The sequence below is a fragment of the Eretmochelys imbricata genome, chromosome 16 (genome assembly GCF_965152235.1).
Source record: "Eretmochelys imbricata isolate rEreImb1 chromosome 16, rEreImb1.hap1, whole genome shotgun sequence".
NCBI lineage: Eukaryota > Metazoa > Chordata > Testudines > Cheloniidae > Eretmochelys > Eretmochelys imbricata.
The window spans coordinates 24,395,863-24,415,903 of record NC_135587.1 but is presented as its reverse complement, the minus strand read 5'-3'; the positions used below and the strand labels follow the sequence as shown (position 1 = coordinate 24,415,903).

Here is a 20,041-nt window from a genome sequence, read left to right as displayed (position 1 = left end):
TTAGATGTATAAATTATCTCTTTTTCTCTCCACAGGAAGTTCTACAGACTTTGACCAAGTTTTGTTTCCCCTTCTGTGTGGACAGGTAGTGTTAGATTTTCAAACTTTACGAGAAAAAATCTTGTCAATAAAACTGCTGCAGAAAATAAAAACCATACCACTCTTAATGTTCTGTCTGTTTGACTGATTTAAAGCACCCAAATGCAAATTATAGTTGCAATATCCCCTTTTCTTGAGGATTTTATGGGCACCGTCAAAAAAGTTTAAAAGATAGAACTGTGCATTGGCAGGAGTCAAAATGCATTTTCTTCTATTTTTAAACAAGATTTGGATGCTAAAATTAAATGTTGCTAATTTAATATATTCTAAGAATGGTTAATGCTAAGAATCCCTTAAGAATTTAGGGGAAAGTTGGCAGTTGTGTTGTGGATATTTAACATAGTTTGTGACTTGTTTAGGGGAGTTAAATAAGGACTAGATTACTTGGCAAGTTAATATTTTCTATTGGAAATATTTAATTATTGGATTTTAAAAACATACGAATTGCTTTTTGTTTACTTTTTGAAAATAGAATTATTTTAACCAGTTTCATGGAGATTGTAAATATTCATATTCTGAAATGATACACCATTGTTCAAATCGCACAACAGCAACAAAAAGTTGGTTGACAGCATTAGTTTTACAACAATTAATATTCTGAACTTTTTTGACTGTAAGCTGAAACTGATGCTAATCACAATGACTAGACCATTATAAGAACACGTTTTGCTCATTTTAGTTGTGTTTGCATGATTCCTACAGTAGGAATGAGTTTTTCTGCATAAATTGTATTTATTTGCAATTCATAACTCCTTTATTTTTCCTCCGAGCAATTGTTCACCTATCATTTTTATCCCACAGGCCAGCCTGAATATGTATGATAACTCAGTATCTTCTTTTTAAAAGGAAAATAAAAAAACCTGTTGCTGTGGAATGGGGGTAAATACAGAACTTAGATAGTTTTATTGCATCCTTAGAAAAACTCACCTTTATTTAGAGAGATGAGGTGGGCAAGCTAATATCTTTTGTTGGACCAACTTCTGTTGGTGAGAGGGACAAGCTTTTTAGCCACATAGAGCTCTTTTTCAGGTCTGCAAAAGGTAATTCTGTGTGTGTAAAATGGTGTGGCTCAAAAGCTTGTTCTCTCACCAACAGAAGTTGGTCCAATAAAAGATATTACCTCACCCACCTTGTCCCTCTAATATCCTGAGGCTGACATGGCTACAACACTGCATACACTTTTATTTAGACATTCTTAACAATTGCTAATTAGTAACTTAATCACACATGCACATGCACAGTCTTAGTTGGTACAGAATCTTTTAGTCTCTAGGGCATTGTCTTGAATATGGGCCAATTCAATAGTGACTAAAAGTTATTATCATTGGAAAGCTCTTCACTGGCCTTTGTGAAATTAGTTGCTCTCAGTCCAGTTCCTAGAGGACAGGTGTCCACATAATAAAACCACACCACAGTTTGTCCTCCTTATTGGTAATCTCAGCTGAATGGGCTATGCAGACTGAGCTGTCCTTTCAACCCTAGAGGTGGTCCCTCCAGGTCAGGGTTGAGAGACATTGGCGAGGCACTGCTAGGGGGAAGCTTGCATTGCTGCTGCCTGTGCGGTACCTGACCTGGATGAATAGAAGATTCCAGTCTCCTGGCTGTCAAAATGAGTCTTTTCACCAACACTTACAGACTTTAAAAAAATTTTCACTTAAAAGGACAATCTCTTAAACACCACAAACATTTCTGCTATTTTACATTTACTCTTTTGACTGATCTTGCTTGCCTCTCTTCGTAAGAGTGTCATGATATGTTTTTGTTTTCCTGAATGTTTCATATTCATTGTACATGAAGAAGGGCAGCTTCATTTTTAATAGAAACATTTGTGCCTACTTTACATAGGCATATTTAGGTTTGGTATAATTTGATTTTATTTATAATTTTGACAGGGTAATATCAATGTTTATTTTAAAGAATTTATGAAATTTTTTATCAATTTAATTTTTCAATTGGGCAAATTTATGTGTTTTAAGCACTTTTTGTATTTAAATTTTCACAATTGCTCAATAATGGGAGAGTGAGACAATAATTATTTAATGACAGTAGATGTTGAGATTCAAAAATTAAAGGATTATAACTGTTAAGACACAAGTTGTCAGCATCATGTGTCAAAATATAGAAAGTAAATATCCTTAAATCAAATCCTAATAAGTTCTCAAGCAGCATTTTTCTTACTTTGCCTATATGAACATTTTGATTATTATTGATGCAAATATATTTTCATTGGTTTGTCTGTGTACGGTGAAATTGATGTTTGACACGTACAAATAAAAATCTAATCCATCCTAGCCTAGGCATATTGTGCCTTGTTTTCTCACTTTGCCAATTATGTAAAATTTTTGGGAAAAAATTTAAAAATTTATATATTTTGTGCAAATGGCAAGAACAGAACAGAAACTGAATCTGTGATTGGCTGAAATGTGATTCAGCTGTTGAGCCCCACTCTGAGTGCCCTCTTATCTCTCCTAAGATCATAGATATTGGAGATCAGAAACACCTTTAAGCAAACATTGATTTTCTGAGACCAGTTAAAGAGTGTTCTCCAGCAACATATTAAATATTTTCTCCAATTTTAAATGACGCAGGCAATGGGTTTCCAATACTCCATACTGTATTTAGGAATCTTCATATACTGAGGATGTGACAAGTATACTACTACATCTCTTCCCTTTCCCCAACCCAAAAATATATCAAGTGGCACTGAACAAGTGGTATCTACTTACAATGTTAACTTTACTTTTAAGAATGAATCACATGCGGAATGTGCACCTCTAATCACTTTAGCAGCCAATGACAAATGAGAGAGAGAACACACATTTAATCAGTGAAACGCAAATATATTAAATACAGGTTTATAATTACCAAAGAAAAATGAAAAGATACTATTGATTCACAGTTGCAAGTTGCTTTCCTGGACTTTGGCTATAATCAAGTATAGTAGCAGATAAATATGTAGTGTTCTCTCTGAAAGGCTATATCTGGAATTTGCAGGGAGATAGGCAAGACCTATAAGATTAAACCTGTTTCCAACTGCTGTAATCCAACAGCTGATCTCTTTTATATCTATTTACATTACACTATATTTGAAATAAAAAATTAAATTATTGAACAACTGGCCACATAATTAAATGAGTTCTGAATTTATTGGTGCAATCCCTCCACCCCCAATATTCTCAGTAAATATTGTCTGGCATCTTAAGTCAAGAAAATATTTCTTCTATAAGTGATTTCCTCCTCAGTTCAATGTTAGAGGGATTTTAACCTCCTGTATATGCCTGAAGAAATGTATATTTGATCAGATCTCCAGTTATCCGCATTCTTACTCTTTGGTTTTTGTGCAATAAAAGTTGCTCTTCTGAACAAAGCAATCAAGAAAAACATTAATCCTGTTTCATTATAGGTCTTTTAAATAGTTTCCAGTTGCTAGGTTTCCATTTTCTTAGTTGTAGGTGTAGTATTAGATTCTATCTGTAACAGTGGAGATATTTAGTGTCAGAAATTTTTCAGTAACTAGGCAGTTATAGTGTTCTCTATAGGATGTCAGTGATCCTGTGGTTCAAGACTCTCCCAGAGCACCAGAAAGATAGTATGATTTTCTATGGGTAGGAACAGATGCTGACATAAGATATCAGAGATGCTTCATTATCAGAAGATGTAAACCTTTCAGTCACCACCTCACAGGCCCAAAGTACACTATTATAATTCACTGGTAAAATTCTTTCTACAGTAAAGGACACCTTATCTCTGGGAACGTCATAGCCATGATCAAATCTTGTCATTTAAACTCATAGACTGCAAGTATTACGCATTAAGATCTGACTTGTGGAGATCACATTAAAAATGAATGAGACACTTGCAAATTCTAGCGAATTTTTCCTCTGGGTTCGTAATACTACACCTGTTTAGAGAATGGGTCTCAAGAGCAGGAACATTTCAGATGTCCTGTTATTCCAACTATGCATTTATTGTTGGTATTACCTCTTCAACAAATAGAAGCCAAGGAGTTGCTAAAGGCAACATCTTGGTCTCTCCGAAGTCCTTTTAATTTAGCCATAGCAATTTCAGACAACTGGATATCAAAAACTAAAGGACAGTTCAAACTTCTTACAGAGCACATCTTCAGGATGATGAAAATAATTCATTGAGACTTTAAAGCTAATCACAAGCCTTTGAAGTGTATATCATGAACATCTAATTGTAAAATTGCCTTATTTTGTGTGTGAAGGCTTTAGTACACATTGAGGCGTCTAAATTTGCACCATTGCCACTAACACACTTTATACGGGAGCATCCATTTTCTACTGAGTAATTTGAAACATCTTCAAAACTTTGAAGTCCCTCTGGAAAGGAAGAAAATAGTGCAGCATAGTTATCCTGAAAGCATGAATCTGTAAGAATATGAAGAACTTTGGAACCACCAAACTCAACATTAATAGCCTTTTTTCATACATACAATAAGAGTGAGGCAAAAGTTATTGGTTATAGGCCATGAAGTCTCAAGAGCTTTCTGCTGGAAATGTTCATTTTGAGTTGCACTGGCTTCGGATGTGCAATCTAATTTGATAATGTCTAAATTACACTCATAGCATAGATAATATTCAATATCATCCACACTGTAGCTGAGAACGCATCTGAAGTCAAGGAAACATAATGATCCTAATGGACAAACTCAATAACGCTGTATCTTGCAGCAAGTAGGAAGAGAAGCTGATTCAATCTTGCCAGGTTAGGAAAACTTCAGTGCACAGAAGAATAATATTCTGGCAGGCAGATTGAATTGCTTGTCAAATGGACCTCAGAAGTGAGCATTAAACCAGGATGACAGAGACAGGAGACATCTCAAATGAGGGAGAAACCACTAAAATGTCCCCCCCCCCCCCCCCGAGGTCATAATGGTGTTTTTAAAAGGAAAATCTTCCATATAAGAAATGGCTTAAAGGCACCATGCTGTTATCTGTCCCTTGGGGTTAAATTACTTCCTGTAAATGCTAGGGTGACGTATCTAAATTACTTCCTTGTAAATGCTTGGGTGAAATATAAAGGTGGGAAAATGCATAATACTAATACCTCTTCTATGCCCAGTACCTCTTCTATGGCTATTCTCCAACTACTGGAGATGGTCATGCCCAGTCCAGTTAAACTTGGATCAATCTGAACCTGCTCTCTGGAATCAGGGATACATCTGTCTGTGGTTACTTTATGTGACAAAGTTCCTCCTCTACCTTGGTGGGTACTGCGCTTTTTGACAGATTTGCTCACCTCAGAGCTTCATGGCAGCCCTCAGTTTGGCTGCTTCTGCTAGAGGCTCAAACCTGCTGTACACTCAGCTAACCTGATCACTGGCCAGCATGGGGGAAATGGAGAACAATCTCCACAGTCTCTGTTGTCCCACGAAGTGGGTCAGGGACAGGCCAGATCCCTTTCCAAATTAGACCTTCCCTTCTGGTCTTGCTCACAGACCAGGTCAACTCCTCCTGTGACCGATCAGGAGTTGGGGGAATGGGGAGAACCCGGGCCTGCCCTCTACACCGGGTTCCAGTCCAGGACCCAGCCCAGGACCCTGTGGATAGTAGCTGTCTACATCTCCTGAAACAGCTGCGTGACAGCTACAACTCCCTGGGCTACTTCCTCATGGCCTCCCCCCAGCACCTTCTTTATCCTCACCACAGGATCTTCCTCCTGAAGCCTGATCACACTTGTACTCCTCGGTCCTCCAGCAGCACGCCTTCTCACTCCCTGTTCCTTGCATGCCCTCCACTAACTGATGAGAGGTCCTTTTTAAAACAGGTATCCTGATTAGTCTGCCTGCCATAATTGATTCTAGTATGTTCTTAATTGGCTCCAGGTGTCTTAATTAGCTTGCCTATCTTAATTGGTTCTAGCAGGTTCGTGATTGCTCTAGCGCAGCCCCTGCTCTGGTCACTCAGGGAACAGAAAACTATTCATCCAGTGGCCAGTATATTTGCCTTCTACCAGACTCCTGTACCCCTCTGGCCTGGGTCTGTCACATTTAAAAATCGTTTTAGAATATACACCTAAGCAGGTGGAGAGGGGAGATTTGTGGTACTTTGTCTTGGGAATTTAACAGGCCTTTTTCCATATAACATCATTGGGAACAAAAAGAAAAGGAAAAGGAGTACTTGTGGCACCTTAGAGACTAACCAATTTATTTGAGCATAAGCTTTCGTGAGCTATAGCTCACTTCATCGGATGCATACAATGAAGTGAGCTGTAGCTCACGAAAGCTCATGCTCAAATAAATTGGTTAGTCTCTAAGGTGCCACAAGTACTCCTTTTCCTTTTCTTTTTGCGAATACAGACTAACACGGCTGTTACTCTGAAACCTGTCATTTGGAACAGAAGCTGATTTAAATGATAGGTTACAGACTACAGTTGTTAGTTCTGCAGTTTCACTATTGAGTTTCTTCGGAACTCTCAGGTGAATCTGGTCTTGGTGACTTATTACTGTTTAGTTTATCAATTTGTTCCAAAATCTCCTTTAATGACACCTCAATCTGGCACAGTTCCTCAGATTTGTCACCTAAAAAGAATGGCTCAGGTTTGGGAATCTCCCTCACGTCCTCAGTAGTCTTATCAGAGAGCCTGTAATCTAAAAAGAGATAATGAGGGAGGTAAAATGTTCAATAACCATTGGCACATGGCTTGTGAATTCCAAAGTGATCTTTTAAATATACACATTTTAAAAAATTGCATGTTCCAAATTGGTTTCTTTGCACACTACTGAAATACAAATAACCTGCCCATTCACCAAGCATTATCTAAATCAAGGTTTGATTAAAAAGATAGTACCCCATGATGCTTAAGCTTATTACCTATGCTTTCTCTGCTAACTTGTCTTTTAATAAACAAGTTCCTCCCTTCCATAGATGAGGACTGCTTCCTCTCTTTTCCATAATTTTAACTGTGAGTTTAAATTCTATTTCTCATATACCCTTGGCTTTCAAATTTGTTAAAATTAAGCATATAATCTTCTTTTAAAACATAGTATTAAATTACTGTAGTAACATTATACCCAAACTTTACAGATAAAACATAACACCAATAAGAGTGGAGCTTGTGGTAGTCCCCGGTAGTCCTTTGCAGTTTATAGGAGTGTTTGTTCTCTTGGACGTTAGCATGAGGGTTAGGATAGCAATACTTACACTAAATTCTCAGCTGTTGAATTGCTTTTGAATTGAGTCTTTGGGCATGGCTACACTTTAAACTTCAAAGCGCTGCCGTGGCAGCGCTCTGAAGTGCGAGTGTGGTCGTGCGCTCCTGGTACTCGACCTCCACGAGGGGATTAGCTTAGAGCACTGGGAGCGCGGCTTGCAGCGCTGGGGCACTGTTTACACCGGCGCTTTACGGCGCTGTAACTTGCTGCGCTCGGGGGGGGAGTGTTTTTTTCACACTCCTGAGCGAGAAAGTTGCAGCGCTGTAAAGTGCCAGTGTAGCTATAGCCTTTGTTCACCTTCAAATTTGGAGAAGTAGAGTATGTGTCTGTTTTGGTGCTTCGTTTTGTGCTTCCCTTCAGCATTTTTTCCTTCCTCCTTTTGACTACACAGAGAGGTTTTTCCCTTTTAAATTTGATAGTAGAACTTATTGTCCTATATCCTAAGGCTCTTTCTTTATTGAAAGTCTATCTAGTTGTTGGTTTTCACTGGGCACCGTGTGAATGTATCAGATCACATACATGTTCATTGATGGCATTGTAGATAGCGCTGTAGATTTCAGAATAGACTTTTAGAGTAGGCTATTTCTGACTGGTTTAAGATTTGTAACTGTATCTGTTGAGTGAGCCTGAATTTAACAGTAATTTTCCTTTTATTCCCCTTTGATCATCAAGATGGCGTTAATATACTTCATAGCTTCATGTGCAAATGCTATTCAGTTGTCAGTGTTTATAGTATGCTTTAAACTGGAGCGTAATTTGAACAGTAAATATTTTATAGTTAATTGTAGTTGTATTAAAATCTAACTCATACCAACACTAGTTCTCAAATGAATCCCTAATCCGAATTAAATAAAGCCTCCAGTAAACAAACATATTGGTCCTGGTTTCAACACTGTATTACTCCAGTTTTATTTTAAGCACTGGAGTTACACCAATGCAAAACTGGGATGACCTGATGGTGAATCAGCCCTACTGTCTGTTAATTTTAGGGTTTTTATATCCCCTACCAGCATGGTATCTATGCATTTCTGTATTAGGTGAGATTTAGACAGAAATGTGATAATGTTTAAAGAAATCAGATATCTCCCTAAATGAAATGGTTTATGCATTTCATTTTGGAAATATGCCTTTTTTAAAAAAAGGTTCTATTTTATATGCACCTTAGAGAGAGCCGATATTTTTTAGAAATGTGTTCTAGACCTCAAACTGCAAGCAGTAATATCCTTTATGATTTATAGTGTTAAAAATACTTCGGCACCCTACTTCTATCTTTTTGGTGCATTGCTTTTTTCTGTGTTCTTACAGAATGAAAAGCTATGTTTTGCAAGTCTGAGCGGATATTCCTATAGTGATGCTTTCCACTCTGGTGTGGCAGAGAGCCATCATCTTTAAACAATGTTGTTGCGTTGTTTGGGCACACTTTTAGAAGAGGCAAATAAGCATTTTGCTGTAGAGTGGAATTGGATTATAATCTTGAAAATCAGATACAAACTATACTGTCTATAGGGGTTTAAAAGTCACTGTAGTGGTGCACTAGCATCAGTTCAGCATCTGCTTAGCCACAGTACCAGCTGTGGAGGTATATTTAAAGATTTTCATGTTTTGAGGCAGACAATCAAAATAAGATACTAACTTTGTTACAGAAGTTTTATTTACCTTTATCTTACTGTGCTGCCGTTAGTTTCCCACTTTAGCCAATACTGCCTTGTAGTAGAAATTGCATAGCTGCATAGAGAAATGGGGGAAATCATCTGTGAGGCCTTCATAAGCCATACATTTTAGAGGGATAGTGCTGTGCTCATTCCCAGCCTAATTGGAAAACAGAGAAATATAAAATGAATCAATCAGTATACTATACAAAGCCATAATGTCACCAAATACTATTTGAATTTAAAGCAAAACAATCCCTTGAATGAAGAATGATATAGAAATGTTTTGCACTGAGAGTGGATGTGAGTTTAGTTGGTGCTGTGTATTGTATTGACTCTAATCAACGGCCATGTCATTGTTTGTTTTAAAGACATAGGAAATTCTTCCACTACTGTTCCACATCTCCAAAAAACCCAAGAGATGGATTCAAACTTGCATTTGTAAAGAGTGTAAATGCTCAAAGTTAATTTCCAAAGAAACTCTGCAGAGAGAGGAAATGAGGTTCAATGACTTACTCTGATTAGATACTTCTAACATTGAATAAGATGAAATTAATTTTTCCTTTTGTTCTCTTTATTTCTAGCCTTACAGTTAGCCAAGTTGGCCAGAACTTTACATTTGTGCTCACAGACATTGACAGCAAACAGAGATTTGGATTCTGTCGCTTATCTTCTGGGGCCAAAAGTTGCTTCTGTATCTTAAGGTAAGTCTGGTTGTGGTCTGGCTATTGGCTAGCTCTGAGAAACAATGTTGGCCTTTGCTTTGTTATACTGCAATTATATTTTCCAGCTGTTCAGAATTATTTTCCTATCTGGTCCTCAAAAAGTCACTGCACTTCTGGAGAAATGGTGCAAAATATTCTTGCACTTTGGGTTCCTCTGATGATAATTAGATTTATTTGTAGTCAATGTACTTAAGTTAACAATGTGGAAAAAATTAACATCTCGATGCAGTAATTTGACACAGCATAGCATGATGGCAACCGTTATCTTTAGCTGTCACAATTGATCCTGTTAAGACATTTCATGGACATTTGTATATGCAAGTTTTATTAATAAAGCGTTTGTTGGTAACAGAGAATATCTTGCTGATGCTGTACCTATCCTAAGGCTCTGTAATTATAACCTCACTCCTTTCTGTTGATGGACGTGTGAATGCAATCTAACCTGATTATAAATACTGCTACTCGGAGACAGAAACAATGTGCTTCACATAGAAAGTGAGAGGGCTGGAGCTGTATCAAAATAGTTCCTCGTGACTCCAGGCCGGTATGCTCTGGGGCAACCTTTGCTTAGTTTTCTATTTCCTTTTGCTACCAAAAAAAAAAAAAAAAAAGACGAAAATCAGATTTCAGATCTATTGTTTGCCAGGCTCCTGCTGAGAACCTCCTGTTGGGGAAATAAAGCTATGCACACTGCTCCCTGTCAACCTCTGTTACCTAGGTGTAGCAGTGGCCTGCCTCCTGTCTCTTTCTATTAGGAGAAAGAGGCTCATGGAGAAGCAAAGCGAGCCGGGGAAGTGCCTCTTGATAAAGCCCAGGTAAAGACTGTACTGATTTAACCCTAAGAAACAAAAAGCCAAATGCCCTAGTTACCACTTGTCAGTCCAGGAAAAAGCAGGGGTGGTTCCCCACCACCTCCATTCCATCCTATTACACAGGGACTCTTTGTGGTGACATATTGCTAAGAGAACCCATTGCAAGAACAGAAACTATTATCGCTGACCCAAGTTCCCCAGCATTGTATGCTGGCAATAGTACAGTGGGACCCACTGCTATTAAAAAAAATAAAATAAAATAAAAAAAAGGCAAACCATGATTATAAACCATGACTTTCAGGGAGAAATGTATGAAGAACAAGGTGAAAGCAGCAGATACAGGGTTAAATTCTGCCTTTGGTTACATGTAATCCCATTGTAGCATTGTGGTTGCATGAGTGCCTGGGAGCAGAATTTGTGCTGCCTGTATATAACTTAGAAATCTTTCTTCTATTTATGTTTAGTACAGAAGGAACTTGAATGGTCAAAAGATAGGAAAAGTCCACAAAATGTGTGTTTTCTCACCTCTTTTTTGCACTATGCCAGCTGTGGTTAATCAGACAGACCTTTCCTAAGAAGTCTGAGATGGCTGGAGAAGAAAGTCACTGCTTGGTTTCCGTAAGTGAGACTGGACAGGAGGGAGAGTAACCGTATTACTTCCCATTGCATATCTGACCAAGTGACTTGAAGACTTCATTCCCTCGTAGTTCAAAGCTCTCTACTTGAGCAACTGGAGGGCAATACTAATCCAACTATGTGGAGTACACATTGGAGATGGAAGTACTTGCTGAGGCATTTTCTGGAGCCATTATCCTAAAGAATTGAGGCACTGATATGCTTTCTCATGGTAACTCTCTGGTCACTCCCTGATAACTTTGCTATTTAATGAAAAATTAAAGGGGGAAAGCAGGCAAAAATGTCTGGATGAGTGTGAAATCTCTTCTGTCTCTCCTGGACAAGGGTTTTTTTGTTGCCTGCTCCCTAAGTGAATGTGTGGAGAAGAGGCAGAGGGGAAAGAAGAGATAATAGGCTGGTGCCTCATGCGTCCACTCACAGAAAAAGATCTGAAGAGTTAGAGGAGGGGATGAACTGGGCCAATAGGCCTCATTTCTGTTGTTCCGTCATGCTGAGGATTTTAAACATATTTTTATTTAGCATAAACTGGTAAGAAAAATTCAAGATAGGGATTAACTAAAACAGCTAATGTTTACTGTCTTGTTCAGAAGATACTGAAAAATTGTATAAAGCAATTCTTCCCCAGTTCAGTGTCTTTCTTCCCAGTGCCACAAAGCATGTTGCTAACATTAGACCTTCCAATGTCCTTTGGAAATTACATCTGCTAGCTAGTGAAAGTCTGTACTTTCTGTCCCCTTGTTTGGTGGTGGTGGTTTTTTCTACAAACCCCCATAGTCCTCAGCATGTTTTGTCCCTACCTCTTCTGGAATAGTTGTTTAGCAACTTCCTCTCCCCAGAGTGATTCTGTACAGAACCCTGAATGTCAGCTAAGTAATCTTCTCAGACAAGTCACTCCCTCATCAGAAAACTTTCAGCCTCGGCAAGCTCAGATGGTTGGAATCTTGGAGTTGCACTCCTCCTTGTGCGCTGCCATATGGTGGAATGTTACTCTGCTTCTCCACCAGTCAGTAACACTTTCAATGATAAACGTGGGTTAATGACTTACTCAGTGATAAACCAGTTACACTAACTTGGAAGTCAATGAATGAGGTTAGAATGGCCTCCTTGTGCCCACATTTGCAATTTTCTCTCTGCAAGAGGACTATGATGTTCGTTAAAGTACATGTGCTTACTGAATACAGAGAGCATTCATTGTTTTAATGTGAGCCTGAGTTATAATATAGGGCCGGGCTTCTTCCCACGTCACACGAGGGAGCGGGTTTTAAATGGCAGATATTGTATATTGAACACCTACACAGGGATATGTGGTTTTTAATTATTTTCATCTAAAGCTACTTAATAGTTCTTTAAAATAAAAACTTAATTCCATTAAAGGAGTCACTAGCATCAGTCATATAGTTTGTTTTGGAGGAAGAGCTATCAGTTTAAATAACGGTTCTTGTTCTGATCTACAGTTAGCATAATGTATAGCAGCACACTATTCAGCAGCATTGCTATTGATGGGAAGAAGATTCCATTTTGGAGAATGACTCGCTTGGCTTTTTTTAGCAGCGCTAGCTGGAAATTTGTTGTCAGCATGGATACAGTTTAAGTGTTTACTCATGTCCATTCCATTGTCGTGCTGGAAGTTTTTCACTCCGTGGTATCCATAGGGGACCGGCTCTGGGACCCTCCAGAGTGGTGCACATATCCTGCTGTGTAAGGGTCCCTGCTGGCTCCCCCCACCCTCAGTTCGTTCTTAATGCCAGTGACAGTGCTGGAACTTCTCCTTGCGTCTCAACCGCTTGTTGTGAACTTTGTTGTATATCGTTGTTGAAAGTTATTTTTAGTTAGTTTTTAGTTCCCTTAGTGTAGTTTAGTGTTAGTTGGTAGTCTCTGAAGGTAGACTTAGCCTAGGGATGGGGCATGCCTGGTCCCCGGGCTTCAAACCCTGTGACTGTTGCAGAAAACCGATGCCAGTTAGTGACCCCCATAGGAGCTATTTGAAGTGCTTGGGGGAAACCCACATTAGCAACAAGTGTCACATTTGTAAACATTTTAAACCTTGGACCAAAAAGGAGTGGGACATATCGGATACCTCCTGCCTCGGTTGGGAAGCACATCTCAATATGCTGCGGCCCCAAGGGACATGGTCTCCAGAGGAGTTGGTGTTCCATATAAACGTCAGGAAGCTCAGGGCCATCCACCTACCCTGCGGTGTCTTCCTGCCACAGTTGTCCAGTCGAGTATTGCAGGTGTTGATGGACATCATGGCCTCAATGTTCTATGTCAACAGGCAGGGGAGCAAGTTTGTCGGCCCTCTGTCAGGAAGCCCTCCGCCTGTGGGACTTTTGCATCCAGCATGTGATCCACCTGGAAGCTTTGCATCTCCTTGGCGTCTGGAACACGCTGGCGGATCGCCCCAGCAGGACCTTTTTCTCTCACCATGCTCCACTTGGAGGTTGTCCAGGCACTCTTCCAGAAGTTGGGGGCTCCTAAGTGGACCTGTTCACCTGTTCAGACAGAACAAGAAGTGTCATCAGTACTGCTGTCTCCAAGGCCTTGGCAGGGGTTCCCTCACAGGTACCTTTCTCCTGTCATGGGTGGAGGATCTGACAGGTCGACCCAGCTCTTTATTATGACAGCAGATGAGATGAAGGGCCTCTCGGTGTCCTCGTAGAGGATCTCAAATTGGATCACCACCTGCGTCCGGACCTGTGACGAGTTGGCTCAAGCCGAGCTGCCACCTATAGTGAAGGCCCACTCAACTAGGGCTCCAGCATCCTCGGTGGCCTTCTTGGCGCATGTCCCTATCCAGGACATCTGAAGGGCCGCGACGTGGTCTTCGGTACACACATTCACGACGCACTATGCCATCACCCAGCAAGCAAGAGATGACGCTGGATTTGGCAGAGCTGTGTTGCAATCGACAGGTCCATGAATTCCTACCCACCTCTGATGGTACTGCTTGGGAGTCACCTACAAAGGAATGGATGTGAGCAACACATCTCGAAGAACACCAGTTACGAAAAAGTAACTTTTTTTAGCCTTTTGTTACAATAAACATTAATCTGACAGATTTACTCTTGTTAATTTGTACACACTTCCAGCATTTGTCCTGTTCCTGACAAATAAAGAGACTGTCCATTACTGTTTATATAGTTGTGATTTCTTAATTTTCTCATTTGTAAGTTTAACTTTAAGCTTAAACTTCATGCCCTGCTCACTTTCCTTCTTTATTTAAGACACTGACTTTGTCTCTCCCCTGAAATCCATCTCCTTTTCCTTCCACCATTTTTTGAACTAATCTTGAGACTAACATTATTTAATTTTTTTGTACTAGGATTACTGATGAGTATTTTTAGCACAGCTCTGGGAATAGTATTAACTTCTGCACTAGAGTCAGCAGAGGGTACACTATAGCGTAAAACATGGTTCATGTCATTCATGCAACCTGTGTGTTGAGTTTTTTGAGGCTCTGAACAGTGAAATGGTGGATTTTTAAAATCCACAATAAAATCACTGTCGGATTGTAACAGCTTCAGGTTACGTCACACTATGGATGTAACTGCTCAATATCAGTTCTTTATAAATTTGAAATACAGTTTTTGATTTATACCCATTCCGCATTTTTAGGGAGAATATAAGTTTTGATAACTAAGGGCCAAATCCTGGGGTTCTCAGTTTTTCTTTAGTGCTTCATAAGGAAGAACTCCACTAATTTCAATGCCAATTTTCCTTGATAAAGGACTAAGTAAAAGCTGATTAAGAGCCTCAAGATTTGACCCCACATCATAAAATAAATAAATCTACTGAGGATGTGCAGTTAACAAGTTGAGTAACATTTTGTTTCCGTTAGTTCTCTGTTGACATGAATCAAACTTTACATCAGGACTATCATGGAAGTATTGTACTGAAGTGGTTTTGTAAGCAAGTCATAATTTCTGTGCAAACTGTCTGCTTCCTTGTTTTATATGGGGATGCAGAGAGGATTGGTAATTCTAAATTAGAGTATATTGATGGTAAAGAAATAGGAAAATGGTTGCTTGACTTCCATCCCTTATCAGAGCTTTTTTCAATTGGGAATGTTCTCTCCAGATTTGTTCTGGGATTTGTTAATGGGGTTTGTTTCCAGATTTGTCCTGGGATTTGTTGATGGGGTTTGTTTGGGTACTCTTGTGCCCTCCCCCCTGTTTTGGGGAGGTCTGCTTTTCTTGTTTTTCTGTGCTATGGATGCCTCAACAAGGAGAGGAAGAGACTGGAAAGTGTCGTCATTTTTTCTGACTTTGTTGCTGCTTCCTGTCAATTGCGTTACATTAAGAGATGAGGTAAACATCTATTGGTGAAATCTCAGTGGTAGAAATAATATCTTATGAAACTCTTGGAACCATGTAACAAGAAAGCTGTTGGGGAGGAGCCAAACGCAGGGAGTCAAGAGGAGTCTGAGAGTATATTTAGAACCCCAGTGAAGGGGAACCAAGCCAAAGGTGCCCTCTGTGGTGAAGACAAATCATTTGGCTTCTCCGTAGTGTGCTTGCTCTCATTTTCTCCCTTTACTTCCTAGTAGTGCAGTGGACCCACCAATTTTCTTGCAGTCTTCCTGCTTCTGAAAATTTCTCCTTTTTTGTTTTTGTTTAAGATATGTAGCTATTTTTCACATTCCTACTTACCCACCATAATTTTGATCTTACATTTTACCTGCCACAATTTGTTCTTCACTATTGACTTAGCTCAAGTAACCTCTTGAACCTTGCCATTTAATCATATTGCCTTATTTTTTGCCTTTCTACTTCCTTTTTTGTTTAGAGTATACATACTTTCTCTGTCTCTACTATGGTACATTTACATAGCTTAATTTCCGCACTTTTGATATTGTTGCTTTAAGTAGCTCCCTCAGTTTAAAAATTTCATAACAACTCTAGTTCTAGGGCAGTCTCTCCCACAGGCTGTTGAATTTAATTATATTATGCTCACTGTTGCTTAATGACTGAACTATAAGTAATATTTCAACCAACTCCTGCGTAATATATTTAGGACCAAGTTAGAGATCTCCTTTTGTGTGATCTAGAACTTGCTGTTCTAAGAAGCAGTTATTCAAGGTGTCAAAATTGATTGTCTGATCCTTGCCCAGTTGTGGATAGTCACCCATTATTACTGTTTTATGACTTAATTGTCTAATTGATCTCCCTCCACTGTGTATTTAATAGCCTTTTCCTGATTGGGAGGCTGGTATTGTAGCCTACTAGTGTATTTTCTAGGGCTAAGTGATTAAAAAAATTAATCGCGATTAATTGCACTGTTAAACAATAATAGAATGCCATTTATTTAAATATTTTTGGATATTTTCTACATTTTCAAATATATTGATTTCAATTACAACACAGAATACAAAGTGTACAGTGCTCACTTTATATTTATTTTTATTCCAAGTATTTGCATTGTAAAAAACCAAAAGAAATAGTATTTTTCAATTCACTTAATACAAGTACTGTAGTGCAATCTCTTTATCATGAAAGTTGAACTTACAAATGTAGAATTATGTAAAAAATAAAAAACTGCATTAAAAAAATAAAACTATGTAATATTTTAGAACTTGCAAGTCCTACTTCTTGTTCAGCCAATAGCTCAGACAAACAAGTTTGTTTACATTTACAGGAGATAATGCTGCCTGCTTTTTTTTTTTACAATGTCACCTGAAAGTGAGAACAGGCATTCACATGGCACTGTTGTAGCCGGCAGTGCAAGATATTTATGTGCCAGATGCACTAAAGATTTATATGTCCCTTCATGCTTCAACTGCCATTCCAGGGGACATGCATACATGCTGATTACGGGTTCTGCTTAATAACAATCCAAAGCAGTGCGGACCAACGCATGTTCATTTTCATCATCTGAGTCAGATGCCACCAGCAGAAGGTTGATTTTCTTTTTTGGTGGTTTGGGTTCTGTAGTTTCCGCATTGCTTTTTTAAGACTTCTGAAAGCATGCTCCACATCTCGTCCCTCTCAGATTTTGGAAGCCACTTGAGATTCTTAAACCTTGGGTCAAGTGCTGTAGTTATCTGTAGAAGTCTCACATTGGTACCTTCTTTGCATTTTGTGAAATCTGCAGTGAAAGTGTTCTTAAAATGAACAACATGTGCTGGATCATCATCTGAGACGACTATAACCTGAAATATATGGCAGAATGGGGGTAAAATAGAGCCAGAGACATACAGTTCTCCCTCCAGGAGTTCAGTCACAAATTTAATTAACACATTTTGTAATGAGCATCATCAGCATGGAAGCATGTCCTCTGGAATGGTGGCCGAAGCATGAAGGGGCATAGGAATGTTTAGCATAACTGGCACTTTAATACCTTGAAATGCTGGCTACAAAAGTGCCACGCAAATGCCTGTTCTCACATTTTAAATAATAAGCAGGCAGCATTATGCCCTGTAAATGTAAACAAACTTGTTTGTCTTAGTGATTGGCTGAACAAGAAGTAGGCCTGAGTGGACTAGTAGGCTCTGAAGTTTTGCATTGTTTTGTTTTTGAGTGCAGTTAGGTAACAAAAAAAAATCTACATTTGTAAATTGCATTTTCATCACAGAGACATTGCACTGCAGTACTTGTATGAGGTAAATTGAAAAATACTGTTTCTTTTGTTTATCATTTTTACAGTGCAAATATTTGTAATAAAAAATAATATACACTTTGATTTCAATTACAACACAGAATACAATATATATGAAAATGTAGAAAAACATCCAAAATATTTAATAAATTTCAATTGGTATTTTATTGTTTAACAGTGCGATTAAAACTGCGATTAATCACAATTATGTTGAGTTAATCACGTGAGTTAACTGCAATTAATCGACAGCCCTAGTATTCTCTGAACTTGAGATTTGGGACCATGGCATAATATGCATTTCTCCTTTAGTCATCGGTATGCTCAAAAAGTAAGACTGGAGTCAGTGTGTCATTGATGCAGTGTGATAGTGTGAATTTCCTGGAGACTAAGTGTGTTTTGGTCTACTGATACAAAGTATGATTTCTTACCTTGAGACAGTCAAGAATCTAAAATAATCATTTGAACAATGCAGTTGTGTTTAGTGGTCGTCAGCTGTAATTTAATCTTCCTACTTTAACTGTTTGGGTGTGACTTGTAATCATATAGCAAGTTACATAGCACTCGTTTGCAAAGCACCAAAAGACTGAAAGATTTCAAGGCCAGAAGGGACCATTGTGATAATCTAGTCTGACCTTTTGTACAACACAGGCCAGAGAACTTCCCCAGAATAATACCTAGAGAATATTCTGATTTAAAAATTACCAATGATGGAGAATCCACCATGACTGCTGGTAGATTGTTCCAGTGGTTAGTTACCCTCACCATGAAAAAGTTTGCACCTGATATCCAGTCTGAATCTATCCAGCTTCAACTTCCAGCCATTGAATTTTCATACCTTTCTTTGAAAGATCGAAGAGCCCATTATTAAATATTTGTGCCCTGTGTAGGTACTTGTAGACTGTAATCAACTCACTCCTTAATCTTCTGTTTGTTAAACTAACCTGACTGAGTTCCTTAAGTCTATAAAGCATGGTTTCTAATCCTTTAATAATTCTTGTGCTTCTTCTCTGAACCATCTCCAATTTGTCAACATCCTTCTTGAATTGTGAACCCCACAACTGGACACAGTATTCCAGCAGTGGTCACACCAATGCCAAATACAATGGCAAAATAACCTCACTACTCTTATTTGAGATTCCCCTGTTTATGCATCCACGGATAATTGCATTAGATATACTGGCCACAGAGATGCCGTGGGAGCTCATGTTCAGCTTATTATCCACAACGACCACCAAATCTTTTTCAATGTCACTGCTTCCCAAAATAGTCCCCCATCCTATAGCATATATTCTTTGTTCCTAGATTTATATATTTCTATTTAGTCATGTTAAAATGCATATTGTTTGCGTGCACCCAGCTTACCAGATCCTTCAGATCACTCTGTTTGTGACCTGTCCTCTTCATTATTTACCACTCCTCCAATTTTTGTGCCATCTACAAACTTTATCAGCGATGATTTTATGTTTTCTTCCAAGGGCTTGATGAAAATGTTTAATAGCATAGAGCCAAGAACTGATCCCTATGGACCCCACTAGAAAAAACACACCCAGTGGATTATTCTTTGTTTACAGTTTCATTTTGAGACCTACCAGTTAGCCATTTTTTATTCCATTTAATGTGTGCCATGTTAATTTTGTATTGTTCTAGTTTTTAATCAAAGTCTTGTGTGGAACCAAGTCACACACCTTAAGTATATTACATCAACACGATCACCTTTATCAGCCAAACTTGTAATCTCATAAAAAAAGATATCTAGTTTGTTTGACTGGGTCTGTTTTCCCTAAATCTGTGTTGATTGGCATTAATTATATTACTCTCCCTTAATTCTTTGTTAATCGAGTCCCATATAACCCACTCCAGTATCTTGCCTGGGATCATTGTCAAAAGAAAGTGGAGTTTTCACTGAAAAACAGTTACTTTTTAAGCCCCTGCTTAACACTTATCCAGAGCTAGAAATGTATATTGTATGGGTACCAAATCTTCTCCACATTTTTGGTGTGGGGAGGAAGACTGGGACAACAGCACTTAGGCTGCAATTCTGTTTCCACCAAAATATTTTGATTCTCTATTTATTTTCTTGCCTGCTTAAGCTAATGTCCTAGGCAGAGTGTCATGGGTGCCATCCTAAAGATGAATTGAAATGTATGGTTGCATGATGATAGTGACCTTTCTTTCGCAAATAGCCTTTCCTGTCAGTTGTGCATTAATGTGCCAAAATAAAATACCTGAGCAGATTGGAAAACAAAGGGTTGGAAGTTTGTGTGCCAGAAGATTATGGTGGTATTGCAGAAAGTGCCTGGGTAGAGTAGTGATCTTAAGGATTCATGGGCATGCAGACAAATTTTCCAA

At 38.7% G+C, this 20,041-nt stretch overlaps 1 protein-coding gene across 8 annotated transcripts in view; it reads left to right on the top strand.

Moving 5' to 3' along the window:
* The window catches only part of DENND1A (DENN domain containing 1A), a 413,337-nt gene that overhangs the window by 105,560 nt on the left and 287,736 nt on the right, over nt 1–20,041 (top strand). For all 8 annotated transcript variants that reach the window (XM_077835776.1, XM_077835774.1, XM_077835772.1 and 5 more), the window contains exons 4-5: nt 36–85; nt 9,510–9,629. In XM_077835776.1, the coding sequence (XP_077691902.1) occupies nt 36–85; nt 9,510–9,629 (170 nt within the window). The remainder of the gene's footprint in view (nt 1–35; nt 86–9,509; nt 9,630–20,041) is intronic.